Source organism: Dendrobates tinctorius, unplaced genomic scaffold (assembly GCF_039654945.1).
Source record: "Dendrobates tinctorius isolate UK_male_01 unplaced genomic scaffold, ASM3965494v1 ptg000138l, whole genome shotgun sequence".
NCBI classification, from domain to species: Eukaryota; Metazoa; Chordata; class Amphibia; order Anura; family Dendrobatidae; genus Dendrobates; species Dendrobates tinctorius.
The window spans coordinates 5,424,783-5,446,314 of record NW_027361806.1 but is presented as its reverse complement, the minus strand read 5'-3'; the positions used below and the strand labels follow the sequence as shown (position 1 = coordinate 5,446,314).

The 21,532-nt window shown below is 44.8% G+C and overlaps 1 protein-coding gene across 15 annotated transcripts in view; it reads left to right on the top strand.

Moving 5' to 3' along the window:
- The window catches only part of PTPRF (protein tyrosine phosphatase receptor type F), a 1,130,165-nt gene that overhangs the window by 960,537 nt on the left and 148,096 nt on the right, over positions 1-21,532 (top strand). For all 15 annotated transcript variants that reach the window (XM_073544479.1, XM_073544478.1, XM_073544488.1 and 12 more), the window contains one exon: positions 20,541-20,686. In XM_073544479.1, the coding sequence (XP_073400580.1) occupies positions 20,541-20,686 (146 nt within the window). The remainder of the gene's footprint in view (positions 1-20,540; positions 20,687-21,532) is intronic.

The following is a 21,532-nucleotide window of genomic DNA, read 5'->3' as shown; positions in this document are numbered from 1 at the left end:
TTTCTTAGCAAGAAGTAAATTAAATGAATGATGTCTGCATGGTTGGAAGCAGCTCCTCAATTCTACCAGTCCTAGTTACATATATAATGTATCATTACTGTCGCACTTTATGACAAATTTCTCTTTCTGAGCTGCTAAAATTGTTAAAAAGATGGCAACTATGTAAATTTTGCATTATTTAAAGGGAACCTGTCAGCAGGTTTTTGTCATCTAAACTGAGCGCAGCATAATGTAGAAACAGATATTATGATTCCAGCGATGTGTCACTCGCTGAACTTTTGATAAACTCCCACATTTCTATCAGCAGCAGATTATCACTAGAGGACTAGTAAACCTGCTGCCATGTAGTCCTCCATATTCATGAGCTTTGTATAACCCCGCCCCCACCAGTGATAGGTTTCTGTACACTGTACATAAAAAGCAGCCAGTCAGTGGTGTGGGCAGGGCTATGCAGGGCTTAGCAGTCAGAGAACTGTTAGATCATCAAAATGACAGTAAGCAGCCGAGTAACACACAGCTGGAATTAGGGTCTCTGCCCCTATGTTATGCTCCTCTCAGATGAGGTACCAAAACCTGGTAACATATTCCTTTTAGGCTATGTGCCCACGTAGCGTTTTAAAACGCACAGTGAAAACCGGACTCCTTCCCAGAAATCGCGCTTTTTTTCAGCGCGATTTCACCGCGATTCTGTTCGCGATTTTGCCGCGATTTTCTCAAGCACTTTCCAAGCGATTTGAAGCATCGCTTGGAAAGTGATTGACAGGTTGGTCACACTCGTCAAACATAGTGTTTGACAAGTGTGAGCAGCTTTTTACTATTGAGGCTGCCTATGCGGCATCAATAGTAAAAGATAGAATGTTAAAAATGATAAAAAATCGGGGTATATTTACCTTCCGACGTCCCGTGCTGCATTCCCGGGCCACAGCGTTCCCAGTAATGCCTTGCGAGACCTGTGATGACGTTGGTCTTGCGTTACTGCTAGAGTCACGCGAGACTACGTCACCACAGGACCTTGCCGCAAGGCATTACTGGGAGCGCTTAGGCCGGGAATGCAGCGCGGGACATCGGAAGGTAAATATACCCCGATTTTTTTATTTTTTATTCTTTTTTTTTAATAGGGGTATGGTACTCAGGGGCTGGAGGACAGTCTCCTCTCCTCCACACCGTGGGTACCAACCGCACATGAAATGCTTCACTTCCCGCATGGTGGGCATAGCCACATGCGGGAAGTAAGCGATTCTCATGCATTCCTATGGGTGCGGAATCACGACAATTCTTTGCGATTCCGCACAACAGAATGACCATGCTGCGATTTTTTCCGCAATGCGATTCCGCCGCGGAAAAAAGCGCAGCATTAGCACAGCATGTGCGGAATGCCATAGGAATGCATGGGGGGCGTTCTGTACACGATTTTTACACGTTTTCGCGCCGAAAATCGCTGCAAAAACGCTTAAAAATCGCATCGTGGGCACACAGTCTTAAAGGGTCGAAAACGACAAATCTGAAGTCGTTTTATGTAACTGCAGACTTGTGAGTCCTCTCAGTGCATGCACTGTGCACTTTGAGGATTCTATGGTGTCGGCAATTATGTGTAGGTAAGTGTGCCAACCGGGGGGTGGTCACTTTTTCGCCGCCACGAACAGACTTGAAATAGAGACTGATGTGCGTTCAACAGGTCCTCTTTATTGGCCGTCCTCTCGACGACCACAGCACCACACAGCAGCTGCACGACAACTTCCACGCACAGGCCCGGGTACCTTTCACCTTCTTCTCTTTCCTCTTACAGTGACATCTCTCGCGGTTCTTTCACTGTGGCTGCCATTAGGCCCACAGCCACAGCACCTCCCCTGTCCGAGTCCGTCCGTCTGGTACCCCCGGGCTTTCTCTGTTCTGCGGCTCTCCTGTCAGGGCCACCCCCCTGACCATCTTTCTCCTCAGTCCCTTCCGGAGCTTCCTCTTCTGTCCGTCTCTCCCTTCTGTCTCCTCTTCTTCTGAGCTCCTCCTCCTGGACTGGCTTCCTTTTGGAACTCTCTCTCACTATTATTCCCCTCCCTGGGAATTCCGCTCTAGAGCTTCTGTAACTCTGCGCCCCATAACTCTGCGGTTTCGCATCCTTAAGCTGTTGTTAAGCCCTTTCCTCACTGCTCCCTGCTTCCATCTTGTGGCCAAACTTCAGTACTGCACCGTCTCCTTCTGCTGTTCTTGGTCTCCCCCTAGTGGTCAAACCCAGTACTTTGCCATCTTCTACTGTCTCTAGCTGTCTCCCGCATACATATACAGTAGTCCACATCACACACTTTTACGGCACATTTTGCATTCACCTTCCCGCTGCAGACAGGTCCATAGGTCAGTCCACTTCCCTACATATGCAGTGTGCATACTCCAGGCCAGACTGTTTTGGGCCTTGTGCAATACACTTGCATTGAGCATGTTGGAAATAGTCTAGTTGGATTCTGGCCGGTAGTATCCATTTTGCATATTTGTGGTCATGTGACCGCTGTTCCCTGCACTGACATTGTGCAGTGCGTGCACTGAGTATTCACAGGTCTGTGGTCACATAGAGTGACTGCAGACTTGTAATTTTAAACCAGCCAACACCTTTAACAGGTTGTTGCAGCAAACACTCTGCTCTACTTATCTGGCATAATGGGATGATACATGATGCTTTTCATATTTGGAGAGGGATATGTTAAAAGGTTTCTCCAATTTAGAAATCCTTACTTGTCTATGCCATAAGGGCCTGATCAATGCAGGTCTGAACCGCGCCCTCAACCCTGACTAACACTGGCTCTATATTGTGTCCGGTTGTCAGTCAGGGCCAGGGACGCGGTTACGGCGGCTGCTCCGTATACTCAGAGTGATGGCTGTCCTGCACCGCCCCATGACTGAATATCGAATGCTGACGTAGAGAATAAAGATCATTTTGTCCCCGCTGCATGCAGGTGCCGGACAGCATCATAACTCTGTTAACTTGCAGATTAACCCCATATCTGCAGGTTAACAGCATTATTTATGTTGAAAGGTTCGTCCGATTTATACGCAGATGAATATGAGCCTTTAAGAACAGAGAAGCCTCTCGGATAGTAAAATCTGATAGAGGAGGCGTACATAATAAGTACCATATTTTCCAGAGGTACTTTTGCTCTTTTATGTTGTGATAAAATGGAATACATTTACTGATTCAAAATACAAACGATTGAAACATAATTTGATGATTTATGCCATATTGATACTTGATTGTTCCATGTCTCCCTGTAAGGCTACTTTCACACATCAGGTTTTCGGCGTCAGGCGCGATCCGGCGTCGTGCCGGAATGCCGGATCCGGCAAATGTTTTGTAAAACCTGAAGTGCCGGATCCGGTTTTCTGCCGGATCCGTCTTGTTCTTGACAGACAAAACCGGATCCGTCTCATCTGGTTCATCCGTTTTTCTATCCGTTTTTATATCCGTTTTTCGACGGATTACGCCGGATCCGGTTTTTAAAATTTACCCTTGTGGCCTTCCGAACGGGATTGGCTACTGGAAAACTAGATATAGCATGTTCCTACAGCCCTTCTTTGACAGGTTGTAGAGAAGAAAGTGCAGGTTGGAGAGAAGAGCAAGTTACTGGCGAAGATGGATGTTGTCATTGGAAATATTACCACTAGAAGTTCTGTGACGGTTTCAGTAATGAGGGACAATTTTGCACTATACTTTGTCACCTCAAGGCAGAGTACACTGGCAGGATGACAGAGTGTGAAAGATTTGTGCCCTAACCAAACTTGTGTACCTTCTGGACCAACAGTATATACCTTTGCCAACCAAAGTTGGCTATCTTGTCATGGTCTTACTATTTTTACCTTTAGGCCACAGGTGTGTACCTGGTTGTGTTTTATGCAAAGTATTTCACCTTTTAACAAAAGTTGTGTACATTGGTAGGAAATCACCAACAATAAACACAACTTTTTAGGTGAAATACTTTGCTTCAAACACAACCAGGAACACAACTGTGGCAAAAAGCTAAAATTTACCCACAGTTATATACTTGGTTTTGAATACCTTTTTACCTTTGAAATACCCTGTATTTAACCTTTTTTTAAAACATAGTTCGCCGCAGAAAGAAATGACAGACAACCATTGTGAAACGATAATTTAACTTTTATTTAAATTTTTTTTTTTGTAAAATGTTTTTAAAGTGCAAAAAACTTTTTTAATAAAGGTTTTAAACCCAATGGGCATTTTTATTACAAAAAACACACATTACAAATCTGTGTACTGTGGGGTGGAAATACTGCTGGAGGGGCTGCGGGACACTTCGACACTGGGTGTGTGGAGAGAGGACTGGGATCGTGGTGGGGAAGGAACAGTTAGAGGTGAAGGTGTGGAAAAAGCTACAGAATGGGTGGACATGTTGGAGGCAGAAGAGGTGGTGGGCGGTGGAGTGGAGGGTTGGGCAGGGACTGTAGGAGCAGATGATGTTGATGGAAAGTTGTATGGGGAAGGAGTTTGGTACGGGGAAGGAGTTTGGTACGGGGCAGGTTGCTGGAAGTGGGGAGATGTCTGGTACTGGGGAGGTTGCTGGTACTGGTGAGGTTGCTGGTATGTAATAGGAGGGGGAGGATGGAAAGTGGCTGGAGGGGGTGCAGATGTAATAGGAGGGGGAGGATGGAAAGTGGCTGGAGGGGGTGCAGGTGGAGGAACTACAGTGGTGGGAGGTGGAGGTTGGGAGGTAACCTGCTGTAGAGCACCGTGGCACGAATGCATTACATGCATCTGCTGGGTAGGAGATAGCGTTTCCATGCGCTCCACAACAGACCTGAAAAAGGTGTGGTTTGGCGAAGATCTTGCTTCTGAATGCATGGTTTGCAGAAGTGTCTTCACCTCCAGAATGCTGGAGTTGATCTGCTGAAAGCCTGCGGAGATTTGCTCTGACAAGACTTTGAGACAGTTCTGGAAAGATGCATTCAGATGCAAGAACTCTTGCGCATTACTCTTTTCCTGACCCCTCTGCCGCTGCCGCCCAGTACCCGCAGGTGTACTAGAGGTGGCAGGGGCAGAAGGGTGGGGTAAAGGGAAAGCGATCTCCTCACCAGCAGCTTCATGTAATGTAGGCGGCCACGATGCTCCTGTGCTGGTGGATGGGACAGATGGGTCAAATGTGTGGGAAGGCTGGGAAGGTGCAGATGTACCGGGGCGGTCGAAGTGTCCCTCGGTGCCGGTCTCCTCAGGGATCGCCTCAGAAGGGTCCAATCGTGCAGGCTCCCGAGTGCTGCTCACCGTGCTGTGTAATAAAGAGAAAAAAAAACAATTAAAATACTGACATGGTATGGCCCTGGCTGAAAAAAAAAAAGTTACATCTAACATTCTTTTCACATGTGGTGTGTAATATTTACCTTCTGGTGAGCATTGTTTCCCGGAGGAACGACAGGGCTTGTGCGTACTTGTACTTGCTCCTGCGTCCTCCAGATCCACTCGGGGCCCGCATCTCTTTATTGAACTCCTTCTTGAAACGATCCCTCACAGACCGCCACCGATTCACAATTCTGTTCCCTGAAACGAGAAAGGAGTGGTTAGTATACAACATCAGTGTTTCACAAACTCCAGTCCTCATGGTCCCCAGGGGTCATGTTTTCAGGATTTCCATAGTAAATAGAAATCCTGAACACATGATCCGTGGGGACCACGAGGACTGGAGTTCGGGAAACACTGGTTTACATCAAGCAACCGGTACTGTATATACTTACGCTCTTTAATCTGGGCCCGAGCTTCGAGGTCCTCCCAGCGGCCCACAAGGAGAGAACAGATTTCCTCCCAGAGTCGTCGGGTAACTATCAGGTCAGCGTGGCGGCGGTCAGCCATATTCCAGAGCGGCTCCCTTTCTCTGACGAGATCGATGAGGCGGTCCACATCGATTCCTCCATCCTCACCGTCAGAGTCGGGAGCACGCTGTGAAGGCTGTTAAAGAAAAAGACAAAAATAACATAATTAGCCTCCACAAAAGAAATGAAATAAAAAGTGCAAAAAAACAAAGCAAAAATATTTATACTTACACGCTGGTGACCGCCGCGTTGCTGTCGCCGACGACCCTGGGAGGCACTGCGAGGACCTCTTGGCCGAGCACCAGATTGGGAATACTAGAGAAGAAAACAAAAAATGTTATGTCTTTGGATGTAGGCATTTGTTTGCTGTGTGTGGTCTGCAGAACATTGTTTTCTATGTGTTGTGTGTAGTGTGATGTTGTGTTTCTGCGTTTGATGCCAAAAACTTACCAATTGTGAGCCCACTCCAGGTGTCTGTCCACCCCTTCCTTCTTCTTCTGGGAGCTCCTCTTCATCTTGTGATTCCTGTTTTGAAATAAAAGTCAATGAATAGACATATATTACAGAGATGATGGATTTTGGAAATAAAAACTTACCGTCAAACGCTGACGATGCGAGGGAGGGCTCCCAGAAGAAGATGTGCTGTCCTGTTGATGGCCAGACTGCATGGCTGTGGGTATTGTTGCTGCTGCCAGTGATGCCATTTCTGCTGCTGCTGCCTCTCTTTGGCGGCTGTTGAATAAAGAGAAACAAAGGGCCAATGAATATCTTGATATTCCATGGCCCTAGTTTGGAGGAATGGGGGATTTGATAATTACCGTCTCTCATCTGCTTCTGGACTCCCCTCCTCAGCATGTTCCATTTGCTGCTCCATTTGGGGTGGTGGTGGTGCTGATGGTGCTGCAGATGTCTGCTGCCTTCTCCTGGTTCTTGGCTTGGGTGGCATGTTGGGTGTGGCTGTGGGTCCCACTGTCTTGCTTTTATATATGTCTTGTGGGCAGAGCTACTGAGCATGCTCAGACCAAAAAAGCCGGATCCGGCCACCGGATCCGGCTTTCGCCGGATCCGGCGCATTGCGGCGCTCATAGGCTTTCATTGTGTGAAAAAGCCGGACGCGCCGGATCCGGCGTGTCCGGCTTTTTCGCCGGAGACAAAAAACGTTACAGTAGACGTTTTTTCCAGACGCCGGATCGCGACACATTGCCGGATCCGGCGAAAACCGGATGAAACGCATGGCCATCCGGCGCAAATGCAAGTCAATGGGGGGGAAACCGGATCCGGCATTGCATTTCGCCGGATCCGGTTTCTGTCAAAAGCGCCGGATCGCGCCTGACGGCGAAAACCTGATGTGTGAAAGAGGCCTAAGTCTGCAGCCTGAACCAAAGATTTAGGAGTTTACAGCTATAACACTGGTATCATTTGCTGAAGACGATTAGCGATCCCCATAATCTGACACCACCTCTACTGCACGTTATTAGCAGAATCCGTAACGAGATGAGGACCGCATGACTGCAATTCCCTAAAAGGATTTCAGAGTCTGCCAGTTCAAAGCAAATGTTTATTGGGCTGCATACAGGAAAAATATACAGTATATCTTTGTTCCTTGTTAGCCAGTAGATGGAAAAATATTAAAATTTGAGAGCCCTCAGTGGTTGATGCCTTTTAATGGCTAACTGGAAAAATGGTAACAAATTGTAAGCTCTCCAGACAACTCGAGTCTGTTCTGAGTAGTCTCAAAAGCTTGCAATGTGTTACCATCTTTTCAGTTAGCCATTAAAAGGTATCGACCACTGAGGACTCTCCATTCTGAATATTTTTCCATCTATCAATCTGCAGTAACTAATACCTACCCCTAATACAAGCCCAAGTGCAGATGTGACCCGGATCAGATGTCCTGTCCTATTATCCCTGGTGTCCATGTGCAGAGCTTTATTACTGGACACCTTCCACCACAGATGTCAAATATCTCTCCAAGATTTCTGTTTGTCTTCATTTATTTACAGCTTTTTGTTGTTTGCAACCATTTTCTGCATCTGAATTACTGGCAGTTCTGGATTTTCTCTTCCTCTGGGTCTGTTAATGTTGCTGAAGATACGCAGATGAGCCTAACAAACTTGTTTTCATACTAAACAACTACATAATGAATTATGTTGTACAAGGACTATGCAAGGGTCAAGGAAAGCGCACAAGACTTTACATCCAGTCCTGCAATGCTCTGCAAGAGTCAGAATAATTGGGTTCGATTTTTAATTTTGTCAATGTTTTTGTGGTGTTGTGCCAAACTCATAGACTGTCTTGCAATGTGCTGCAGGATCGGGAGGATTGTGCAGGACCCATACATGTGGTCAGTAGGCCTGTGCATGCCTTACAGACTGTATGGCAATGCCCTGCGGGGATCAAGTGACTGTGCTCAATTCATGCTCTGTAACTACAGTGCAATGCTCTGCAGGCGATTTATGCAGTGCATCTATAATGCAGTGTTCTGCAGGTACCAGTATACAGCTCATACGTTGGATTGCAATGCTCTGCAGAGCCCAGTGGGAGAACACAGGATTCCTTTGCATTTATGAGTACATCCTTTCTCAAGTTGTTGAAGATTTGGGGCTTCATTGCTTTTTGATGTGTCTGGAATTGGGTAACTTCACAAAACCCAAAGCTCCAGACTGATAAGGAAGCCAGCTAGAAGAATAATCCAGCTTTGTATGTGGAAGCAAAGCCCCTCTGTATGTGGATGGCTGCAATATTGTTAGAACCCCTCAGCCGCACAGACAGCCTCGCATGGACTGAAATATGTGTTGGGCTGGAGCCGGCTGTCTACGTATGAGAATAAACTTGCATCAGGATTTATTAGCGGAGCAAGCCTTAAATAAGTTTTTCCTCCCAGGGCACAGTAGAACGCCATTCGCCTTAAATATTTCTATCCCAAGGTTCCCTCGGTGGCGGCCATGTCACCCTCCTGTAAAATGGCCATCCTTGTCTTTGACAGACGCCAAAGTTATGACAGCTGTAAGAGAGAGGTTGAGAGCTGAGGGCTCGGTGCTGCCGTCAGCACTTTCTTATTCTCGTCATCTCACCCGCTATCACTGAACTTTGCGGCACGGTGACATTATTGCCTCGTTCGACAGCACGGATGACAGGAGGGATCACGATGATAAAAGCTGGGAAGTGGGGTCAGTGCGGAGCTGGCTCAAATCACTTCAATCACAGAATATTTCTGGGTGATGAGTCAGATTTCAGCACCTGCTGTTATAAATATCCAGACTATTGATCCATGCAGGGCGATTGGTGCAAGGAGTATGATGCCTTCTGGCTGCCGCTACATTTATTAGACATGTAATCTATGCCTCAGAATGGTGAGCGCCGCCATTATGTTTATGTTAGGTTACAATTAAATACTTTGTCATTTTTTTTGATGATTAGTATCCCAGCTATGTCCTGTAGAGATCAGACTTGCACTGAATAGATGCATCTTGCCTTTGAAAGAACTACAAATAGACATCAATATAGATCAAGAATCTACTGTATGTATAACGGCTTCTTCCAGAAGTTATCACTATAATGCACTTTCTATTAAGATCTAAACTGCCGAACTTGTCATTTTGTTAACTTTCACTAGTTCTTTTACATGCTCTGGGCTTCATCCAAGGATAAGCCAACATTTTTCTTTCCTTTGATTTTTTTTTTTTTCCTGTTTATACAACCAGCTGATTGGGGTCTAATGTGACAACTTTCTGCAACCGGCCAAGTGAGTCTAGGGCCATAGTCACAGGCCTCTCATACATCCAAATCATATCTCATGCTTTGCACTGAGGAGCGGCAACACATGTTTGCAAATTGAGATTTTTTTATCCTAAGTCATGCAACAAGGCTAGATAAAGAGTCGATATTGACTTTTAGAATTGCTGCTTCTAATAGGTGGCACTAGAGTTCATTTCATCTTATTCTCTGAATATGCAATTTGCATCGGGCCCATTGTAGCACCCTGGGAATTAATATTGAGAAACTCAAGGCTAGATCTAAAGCTTCAGTACACTCATGAACTGCACAGGATAAATTAAAGCCATGCCAAGTTACTGTCCCTTTTAACAGAAGTGTCTTGCTGCATCAAATTAAGTTGCGTCATAAAATATATCAAAATTTTTGGTGCAGGCAGTTCATCTAGATGAGCCCTAATGGAAAAATTGGATGATGGTCTCATCATGTGATTTGAGTCTCATCTTCTTCTATGGAAGGTTTTTGCGGCAGAAGTCCCCATATACATATTCAAGACCCATTAATGACTGCAGCTTCTCCCCCGTAACCTGCTGTAGTTTTCAGATTTGCTTAATGCGTATGACAATCTTAATCCATTAAAAAGGGAAGAGGTACCATAATCGTGTGCTCATAGTACTGGGCCAGGAGGCGCTTGAGGTCCCATAATTGTGTGCTCACAGTACTGGGCCGGGAGGCACCCGAGGTCCCATAATCATGTGCTCACAGTACTGGGTCGGGAGGCTCCCCAGGTCCCATAATCGTGTGCTCATAGTACTGGGCCAGGAGGCTCTTGAGGTACCATAATCGTGTGCTCATAGTATTGGGCCAGGAGGCTCCCGAGGTCCCATAATCGTGTGCTCACAGTACTGGGCCAAGAGGCTCTTGAGGTACCATAATCATGTGCTCACAGTACTGGGCCGGGAGGCTCCCGAGGTCCCATAATCATGTGCTCACAGTACTGGGTCGGGAGGCTCCCCAGGTCCCATAATCGTGTGCTCATAGTACTGGGCCAGGAGGCTCTTGAGGTACCATAATCGTGTGCTCACAGTACTGGGCCGGGAGGCTCCCGAGGTCCCATAATCGTGTGCTCATAGTACTGAGCCGGGAGGCTCCCGAGGTCCCATAATCATGTGCTCACAGTACTGGGCCGGGAGGCTCCCGAGGTCCCATAATCGTGTGCTCATAGTACTGGGCCGGGAGGCTCCCGAGGTCCCATAATCGTGTGCTTACAGTATTGGACTGGGAGGCTCCCGGGGTGCCTGCAGTTGTTTGTTTACTGGGTCATCTCGGGATACTTTGAAGCCATCTTGATTTTTGTGAGCTTTTGCAGGTAATCCATTAATATGTTACCTATCGGTGATCCCTTTATTCAGCCAAGTAGACCCTCCAGGCAGCTGCACCTAGACAGCCAATCGGCTGTAAGTCTTCATGATGCTCATTATCTGTGCCATTAACTGCCATTAGGATTAGTGCGTGGCCCTCGTACGAGTCGCTTCGGTAATAGCACTGTTATTTGGAGAACTACAGAATAAGACACTCATTAATGTAAATTGGAACTCGCAGCAGAAAATCTCTCCGTAGGTTAAATGTCGCATCTTCCTTATTAGCTACAATCCCGATAAGGCGCTGCCTGCCGTGGTGAGGCATCTGAGTGATATTTAATTCTGGCATGATGAGGAATCTACAGACAGAAATTAACATATGGTGCGGACCTCAACCAGCGTCCCCCGGATAATGCAGAATAGGTGCAGGGATGCGGCTCTTCATCTGTCGTCTTTCTTCTGCTCACCTACATTTGTTTCTTTTAGAGCCACTGAGATCAGATTCAAATCTGTTCAGTAATAATAATCTGTATGGGCCAGGTTCTGATAAGTGATTACCCCCCCCCAGGAAAAATAATATCTTCAGGAACAGAATTTGGGCTTCTTTTTATGTCACATTCGAGCTCTCCATTAAAGGTACGGTAAATGTCCGGAGGATTTCTGCACTGTGACGTACCGATCACTAGCGGGTTGGGGTATACTCGCTTGGCGGCAGTATTCAACTATACAGGAGCAGATTCTCTTTTAAACAAGTCCAAAACTCAGGTTTATTATAGCATCATAAACCATTCCATAACTCCTGGTAGGGGATATGAACAATACAGAACCCACAAACCGTTCATTCCAGTCCAGTTCCGTTCAGACAGTTCAACTGCCTGACGTCCCAGGCTCTGAGTTACCTAACGGCAACTCAGGTTTTCCCAGCCTGGCTTCCCCTGGCTCCTGTCCGTAATTCAGACCCTTAGTGTCTTCTGGAACTTCAGGAGCTTCAACCAGCTCCAATCTCACACATGGACTCCTCTCATGTGCTGCACACAGGAAACAAAAGGACCTTTCTGTCTTTACAGGAGCACACCCCTTGGGAGGTGTCTTCTGATTAACCCTAAATCCAGCCCTGTACTAAAAATACAGGTTTGTGGGACTACAAGACCCAGCAACCTGTCCTGGATTCAGATCACAGCAAACTTCTGTCTGTGCGATATACACCTATTCCTCAGTACACTACTAGTTGGTACATCACACCACATATATTAACCATAGGCTTCCAAGTTAGACAACCTTCAAAATTGAGATACAATCTATCCCTATAATTTGAGTAAATTCAATTTTTAGTTCCCTAGAAAACCTAAGCGACAACTCCTTTATTGTAATCCTCAAAAAGGGGGCTGCAAATAAGTGACAAGATAATCAGACAACACTGGCAACAGGAGGGCATTTCATAAAGTTACATTTATGTATCTTTGTTGTGCAGAACATCAGCTAAATATAATATACAATCCCTGATATATTATCTAGCTGCTGCCATTAGAAAGGATCCATCTGCTGAAGTGCAACAAGTAAAGCACCAAGTTTCCATTTGATAGACTGGAGGAGCCAGGATTTTATATACAATTCCTTATCATGCAATGATCGTCTGAGATCTTCCTGTTTTCTTTGAGAAACCTCCCATTAAGTCGACGTCCTCGGTCCCTGCTCACCTCTGCAGTTTATAACCTATTAACCAAGCAGCTTCTCTCTCCTTACCCTAAAGCAGTCAAGCTGGCTACTTTACTTGATAAATTATATGGGCTCCATTAACACTGATGTGGCTACCTCCAGGCTTCGATCCGCTTGTTGTGAGGGCATTTTTACCCCTAGAGACCCCAACTCAGGAAGGTGGGGAGAGGGGCCTTTGGATTTTTGCCCTTGACACATGAAATAATCTCTCTTCTCTGGCTTTCAGGAGCTCCCCACAGCCAGGAGCCTCTTTCCATTACGATCCATCTTGATGTGCTGCCAGTTCATCAGTCTAATGGAATAATGAGGAGCTGAGTGGCTGTATCTGATACAACGGAGCAGGAAATGTACCTGAGGATCCCTGTTCATACAGCAAAAACAATACTAATATTGGCTGTAATGCACTTTATGGAGCTCGCTTATTCATAGGCATCAAATTAACACAGCAAAAGTGACTTGTAATACAGTTAGCAGCGATCGGAGCCTGAAAGAAAATCAGACCTTGATCTCTGTCATCTGTACTCATGTCAGCAGCATGGCAGCTTCCGCTATGCAAAGCCTGCAGTAGGTGGTTAGATTTACACATACCAAACACAGCCATATAACTCCTGATGATTGGCTACATGCAGAGCCGGTTTTAGACAAAGTGGGGCCCTAGGCAAAAGTTTAAAGTGGGGCCCCAAATGCTAACATTGTAAAATCACACATTTAGGTTACATTACATGAGCAGGATGCGGATACAGGTGGCAGAGGGGCCTGTGCTGGCACTGTGGCCTCCATATTCAGTGGCCTTATATCAGCCAACGGGTCTGCCACTATTAGCATTACACAGGAGCGTTGCTAGGGTCAGAAAAAATTGGGGGGGGCCCAAGACACAGAGTTGTCCCCCAACCCCCTCTTAATTTTTTTTTTTTTTAACACTGCAGATAACAGCAGGGCTCCCAACTGTCCTGGATCCAGCGGGACAGTCCCGATTTTGACACTCCCACCCGCTATCCCGGCCGGGATTGTAATTTTCCCGCACTGCGAATCAGCCACCACGCCCACCTGTCATTTCAGAAGGGGTTGTGTACCGATGGCCATACAATTCCCTCTATGCACAGCACACTCCAGAACAGAAGCCCTCCCGACACACGTGACCAGTCACATGACTGTGACCTCATCCTATGTAACACCAGAGAGAGCAGTAATAACTCTCTGAGAACAGATAATGTAGTAGATGTCACCTACAGTCCTATGTAACACCACAGATAGCCATAGCGTTTCACAGTAAGACTATGTTCACATGCATTTTTTTCAGTAGCCTAAACCTGTTCTATTGGCAGTAAAAATGTTGCGTTCAAAACACCTGTTTTTCAGCTTGTTTCTGGTGTTCTTTACACTTTTTTTTCAGCTTTTTTTTTTAAAGTGAGGATGTTTGCTTTTTCTACAGTATGTTTAAGGCCACGTTCACACGTTCAGTATTTGGTCAGTATTTCACATCAGTATGCGCAAGTCAAAACCAGGAGGGTGAGAAATCCAGAAGTGGTGATGTGTTTCTACTATACTTTTCCTCTGATTGTTCCACTGCTGTTTCTGCATTACAAATACTGATGTGAAATACTGACCAAATACTGAACGTGTGAACGAGACCTAATAGTTTAATTCACTAAAACTACTTAAAAAAATGCCATTGCAATATCTGCAGCTTTCTTTCTTATATTCTTTCATTGCTTTCTATAGGTGAAAACACACTGAAAAGTGACACGCTGCAGATTTAAAAAGTGCTACAGTTCTGAAATTCAGTCAGAAAAAAACAAGCGCATGCAGGAGATTTCAGAAATCTCATATGTTTTACTGGCACTTTAAAAAGCTGCTCTTGGTCACGTTCATATGCAGAATTTCTGCAGCTTTTTCTTCTGCAAATAAGGAGTTTACAGCATTTTATAGCACAAGCAAAGACTGAGATTTTCAGAAATCTCCTGCACACCCTTTTATTTTCTCCTGACTGAATTTCACAACTGCAACGTTTTTGAAATCTGCAGTGCGTCACTTCTTTCAGCAATTTTTTTCACCCGTAGAAAGCATTGAAAAAGCTTTAGAAAAGCTGCAAGTGTTGCAACGTTGTTTTTCGCTGTGTTTTTCGTGAATAAAACAAACTTAATTAAATATGTACTGTAGACAAAATGAATACTATAAAAAAAAAAAAACGCAAAAGCTCTAAGGGTCTGTGTCCACAGTCAGTAAACTCAGGATGCTGCGTACATCCGCAGCGGCCAGATGTTACAGCATAGTGGATGGGATTTCTAGAAATTCCATGTCCACTATGCATGCACATACGCCCGCACCTCACCCTTAGAGACAGACATGCAGCACGACTCTCCAGACTGCAGCATGTCAATTTATCTTGCATAGATGCGAGTCTCCGCAAGAGAAATCTCACCCCTACGATGTATTAGGTGCGGTTATTCCGCACGGTTCAATCAACACATGCGGAATCACCGGCGTTCAACAGATGGCAGCACTTTAGACGGAGCACATGTCCGCTGCGTTCAAAGTGCTGCCATTTCCGGATCGTCTGCACATACCCTAAAAAATGGGTGTTTTGAAAGCAGTGTTTTTACTGCCAAGAGAGCCGGCTTTGGCAGCAAAAAAAAAACACCAAAAACGCTGATTCCTATGAACACCTGTACAGTATATGTGTATGGTTTACCCTTATTATTTCACATGGGAATTCGTTTATTTCTATGTCCTAAATCCCCTGATTCAGCAGACAATATCCCTGTCTTGTGTCATCCAGACAATAGTGACAGAAGGTCGCCCTGTCACATTACAAGCAGGTATTAGTGACTGATGCTGATCGCTGCTGTATGTGGCTGTGAATCCTGATCCTGCAGCAATCAGCACAGAGCTCTGGGACCACAGTGAGTAAATCACTGCACTCTAACGTGTTATTGCTGCTCTTACCAGGTTCTGTGGCGTCACTAAAGGCCCCGTCTCACTAAGCAATCTCGGTAGCGAAATCGCTGCTGAGTCACAACTTTTGTGACGTAACAGCGATCTCACCAGCGAGATCGCTGTGTGTGACAGCGATCAGCGAGCGGCCCCCCTGCCGGTATCGCTGATCGCTGCAAGAAACCTCTGGACATTTCTTTGGTCGCTGGTCTCCCGCTGGCCAGCATGCATCGCTTTGTGTGACAGCGGGAGACCAGCGATCAGGTGTAAAAAAAATAATAAAAAAAAATAAAAAATATAGTTATTTTCACCTTCCGATGTCCCGTTCAGCCATCCTGCCTCTCTCCACGCTCCGGTCCCAGTGATCCTTTGCATGAATGACCGCGAGACTTTATCCCGCGAGACCGTGACATCTCGTGGTCATTCGTGCAAAGGATCACTGGGACCGGAGCGTGGAGAGAGGCAGGATGGCTGAACGGGACGTCGGAAGGTGAGAATAACTAACTATATTTTTTATTTTGATACTATTTTCTACAGCGATGGCCAGCGATGCCGGGCGCTCGGCATCGCTGTGCTGATCGCTGGTGAAGCTGTCTGTGTGACAGCTCACCAGCGATCACATAGCGACTTACCAGCGATCCTGACACCTTCATATCGGTGTCGGGATCGCTGGTGAATCGCTTAGTGTGACGGGGCCTTTAGGCATATTCATTCTTAGGACAGTGCTAGGAGCAGCCATCATCAGACTCAGGAGGAGGAAACATACAGAGCTGCATGCATCGTCCTGCACTGTCACTGTGCTGTAATCGGCTCCTCACTCTCAACTTTTAACCTAACTGCAGGGAGAAAGAGACAGGGGGGCTCAAGGGGCTTTGTGAGAGACACTCCAAGACTTCAGAGCAATGCCCAGCATATTATACACTGCTGTACACCCTCTGGGCACTTCATAAATGGACTGCAGATGCAGGGGGCCCCCTTTGTAGGTGGGGGCCACAGGCATCTGCCTGGTCTGCCTTGTCCAAACGCAGGCCCTGGCTGCATGATGCCTATCAGCGATCATTTGATAGCCTCCTCACATGTTATCAATCGTTGTATGTCCACAGAATGATTGATAACATGACCATTCTGTGCTTATAGGACATCTTGTTTATCGGAAGCACATCATCTGGTTATACAGGATGATGTGCTGCCGAGAGCAATAATTATTATAGTGCATAAAAATCTTCGTACCTAATGAGCGGTTGTTTTTCTCGTTCACATCGTGATTGCCGGTCTCGTTCACTTGGTTATTATGGGCGTCATAGGCAAAAATGTGTTTTGTTTTTTTCTATGTGTTGTACTGGCGCAGTGTGGGGATTGAAGAGTCCCATTTAGACAGTTCCTAGGAACGCTCATTCCCTGATTGACCTCACTAAATGGGCCTTTATAGCCCGCCACACTGCCCTAGTGGAGATCTAAAACAGATTGATGTCTACGACACCAACGCGTCAAGTTTATGTTTTACGTTAAATGCACATTTGCTATACAGTGCTAGATGACATTGGACCATTTGGTGATCGGGGTCCTCATGGAATGTGGTGTCCATTCTAAGAGCATTTGACAGGTTCCCTTTACATCAGCGTATAAGAGTTTCATAATAAAGTGGATAATACTTCATTCTGGATGATCTGTTAGATGCAAAGTTACTTTATGACTTACAACCAGGCTTGTCTTGATTACTACCTGGCATGAAAATGTCACATATACTGCAGCTACAATCATTGGCTCCAGCTTGGCTGCATTGTGTATTGGAGTATTTGGTAGTCTGAAATCCACCTAATGCCTCACCAGAGGCTCAGGTTGCTGTTCATTTTTTCCCCATGCTCTATGCTGCTTCAGATTATCTTCTATGTATAAATGTAAACTCTTCAGGAAAGTATATACAGAGATATATGCAAGTAACTAATCTACCAGTGACAAGGTTATCGTGAAACTGCAATACACAGATCTACGTATAATATATGTGGGTGCCTACGATAATCTTCATCAGATTCCAGGTTTATTTGTCTTTTGTAATGTTTTATGTTCTAAAAGTCTGACTGTATCATAGTTTTCTATATATAGGACCTGCTATTCTTTACAGATTAAATTGGCTCTCACAAATAACTGACGTCCAGATAATAAAGGTAGTTAGTTTATTCATCCATCACCATCATGCATCACCCCATTATATTTCTGCCAGTTTCCAGGCTGTATCTTCCAGAGCTCCGACCAGATTAGCACTAAGGGTTCAGCATCCAGTACACTTTACCCACTGACTCCAGAACGCAGATCGATACTTTTATCACAGCTTGACAGATTTCCATTGATACTTTTCCAGTGATATTGACTGACAGATACCAGCTTCCCTCACCTTGTAAATCCATTAACTGTGCTGCCACCTGGTGCGTGAGCATGACGAGTCGGGACAGCACTCAGGAAGCCAGGATTTAATCTCAGCACAGATAACACCGAGTCATTCACCTCTGTCTAGTCCTGATTTTTTTCTTTGTGACACCTCAATGTCTGCGTTGTCACCACGTAGCCGGTGACAGCTTCCCGCTTTGTTTATGGTTCTGTCATTTCACAGACCCCTGTAAGATCCCTGATAGATTACTGGTGTAAGTAAACCTGGAAAGAATTGATGGGGTCTGGAAATCAATATATCAAACCAAAAGAAAAAAACAAAACCCCTAAAATGTAGCTTTTATTTGCATTGTTAAAAACGCATAAAACAGGTGCTAGAGTCAAACAGGTACTATCCACAAAAAATTAAGTCTAGATAGATTCAATAATCAATAAAGTTCAGAGAAAACAGGGGGACTAATCTCACCCTGTAAGGCCCTACCTGACTGCTGAGGGTGGCACAATAGTTGACGATGTGGTGCCCCCGTGTCGGTAGCCCTGAAAGCCCTAGAACACCCTACACAAACAAAAAAATGGGATTTTTACTGTAAAAGTATAGTTTCCACATTGTAGACGATTGTGCTTGCGTTCTGACACTTTCCCCCATACCAACTAACTTGTGAAGAACTATAATGGACACCTAGGCTCTTCTCCTGACCGCCGCACATGGCTACAGGTGTGATTAACTATGAGTCAATAAGGAATGAAATTTTACATTAGGTGTTGGAATTTTATCAACTTTTTGAGTCCATAACCGACCTGTCAGACTCCACCACCAAGTGCAGGGAAAATTTACATAATGATAATGAAAGAAATGCCACATTAGTAGGACTTTTTATAGGGCGTCATGACTTGACGCTTCCTTCATGGATGTATTCTCGGCATGAAAGTCAAGAAACATTTTATTATTATTATTATGACTATTTTCTGTGTTGGTATTTAGCGATGACATTTCCGTTTTATCACAAAGAAATCACTTTAAAAAGACTAAGGCCTCTTTCACACTTCCGTTTTTTACAATCAGTCAAAATCCGCCAGGTTTTGAAAAAAAACGGATCCACAAATTTTTTTTGCGGATCCGTTTTTTTCCCCATTGACTTTCATTATTGGCGGATCTTGACGGATTGCCGTCCGTTGCATCCATTTTTGTGCGGATCCACCATAATGTTGCTGTCCGTCAACATCCTTAAACATTTCCAAACGGAGCTTGCAACGTTTTTTTGGCCGGTGGATACTCCAGACACTGATTTAACCCGAAATTCTGTCTGGGTGCCGGAAAAAAAAAAATTCTCTCTCCCTCTCTCTCTCTCCCTCTCTCCCTTTAAATTTCCTCATTTTGCGGATCCGTCAAAAAACGGATCCTGTGGCATCCGTTCACATCAGTTAACAACGGATCCGCTTGTCCTCCTTTTTGGTGGATTTTAACTGACACAAAAAACTGAAGTGTGAAAGAGGCCTTAGACGCCAAATCCACGAATTCGGATCCTTCCGAGACCTAATTATACAGGTTTAATTAGTGTGATTTTTTTTTCCCATCATATGTAAACCTGAACTTAAAATAGATTCTTAGTATGAAGTATTGAACAATTTTAAAGAGCTGTATCCAAAATAGAAAATAACACAGTCTTAGTAGCATTTAGTGTACGCAGCTTCTACGGTTACGGTAATTCATGTGGAGATACACAGGTCTGCGCAGGAGCTGTGTACTCACAAAGGTAGAAGAAGATTTTTAAGCAACACCATTTGCCAAAACCTGCTGACCGATTTTCTTTAAATAAAAGATTCCCAACTTACATATTTTTTAATTTACACTTGACATATACCGTACATTATTTTTAATTGTTGAAAGTTGCGGTATTTGTGATCATTAATTAATAGCTAATAAAGCTCCCGATGTATGTGAAAGTGGACGGCTGATGATCTATTTTACCGAGAACGAGAACAAATTGTTCTTAAGGGAAGGTTGGAAAGTGCAGCACAGGAGACGTCTGGAGGTGTAAGAGCGGAGAGGTCAGATGAGAGCAGCAGATCATTGCAGGACTACGTCTCCATTGAACTTGTATGCGGCAGAAAGCTTATGGAGGAGATGCATTACACAGTAATAAATGTGAATATATGGAAAGTAGCGCATGGCAACTTTATGTATTTTTTTTGTAAAGCTCAGCAAATAATATATACAGCTGTCTGTAGAGTTTAGATATATGAAAACATCGATGATATGTGACATGAAATAACGACTATGGAGGAGACATGACTGAATGGGTTCCCAGTCCAGTGTAACTGATAACACAGAACAGTTGAACTCATCTTTTATAAAATGCTACATAAAGTATTGTTGCAAAACCTGGAAACGTTGACCTTTTTACCAGTGAATTGTTTGATATCCTTCCTATAAGACAGCTTGTGCCTCCGTTTTACTGTCTCATTAAGCTCCATTCGCAGTGGGCTACAGCGAGTTCGTTTTTGTGTTTATTGCAGAGCAGACGTCCACAAAGTCAATCGCCAGTTAACTTTGGTTTACAGTGACCATGTAAATGGGGTAATAAGCGTCCTGTGGTGGCGTGCCTAATGCCGTAATGTCTTTTTCCGCAGGTGAGCCAGTCTTTATCCGGAAGCCGGATGACCAGATTGGAATATCAGGTGGAGTTGCCTCCTTTGTGTGCCAGGCCACAGGAGATCCAAAGCCAAGAATCACCTGGATGAAGAAGGGGAAAAAAGTTAGCTCACAGCGCTTCGAGGTAAGTGCCAGCGCAAGAGACAAGGGCTAGAGGCTTCCCAGTTCATCCCCTCTGTCTGTCAGGCTATGGGCCCTGATGCGGAGAAGCTAATGTTATCATTTATGGTGAAACAGAATGTGATCTCAATAGTCAACCATGTAATGTTCTGCCATATCCATTGCTCCTGTAACGAGATTTTGTACGCCCCTCTGCTGTCATCCCTGGCAATAAGGACGGGTGACTCTCCTTTCTCAGTATCACTGATAAGCGACTGGGTTCTCTTCACATAAAATTAGAATTGTTCGCTGCATTTCCAATCTCAAAGATTTAATGGGTGGAATTGAAATAATTGTATCAGTCACTATTATAGAATGAAAGGGAAGACAGAACCGAAGTGAGGAGAGGAATTAGTCTCTTTGTGCCAGATATACTGCCTGCCTTCCCAGCTTTGTTTCCCAGTGTCTCATTATTTGCAGCCTGCTCCTCACCCTCCCTCCTCTCCAAAAAATTAGACACATTTGCTGTGTTCCAAATTCCTGTACACTCCTGATGGTTTAGTTAAAGGGAATTTAGTACATGTATTCCTAGAATATCTACATTGTAGTGGTATTTGATCAGATTCACACAAGGCTTCTGCTGCTCTCGGGTGATTTCTTATTCCAGGCTTATATTTTTAAAGTAGAAGATGTTAGGCCAGGTCCACACTGCGTCAAAGGCTAAATGTAGCGTCTGTCGTCTTACTTGAGAAAGCTTCTCTGACGTATACTGTACTATAATCATGGGATTGTACAGAGCCGACGGACTCCATTTCTTCTTAATTTTCAATGTTTCTTCCCTTTCCATTTGGATTTGATTTCTTTAAAATAG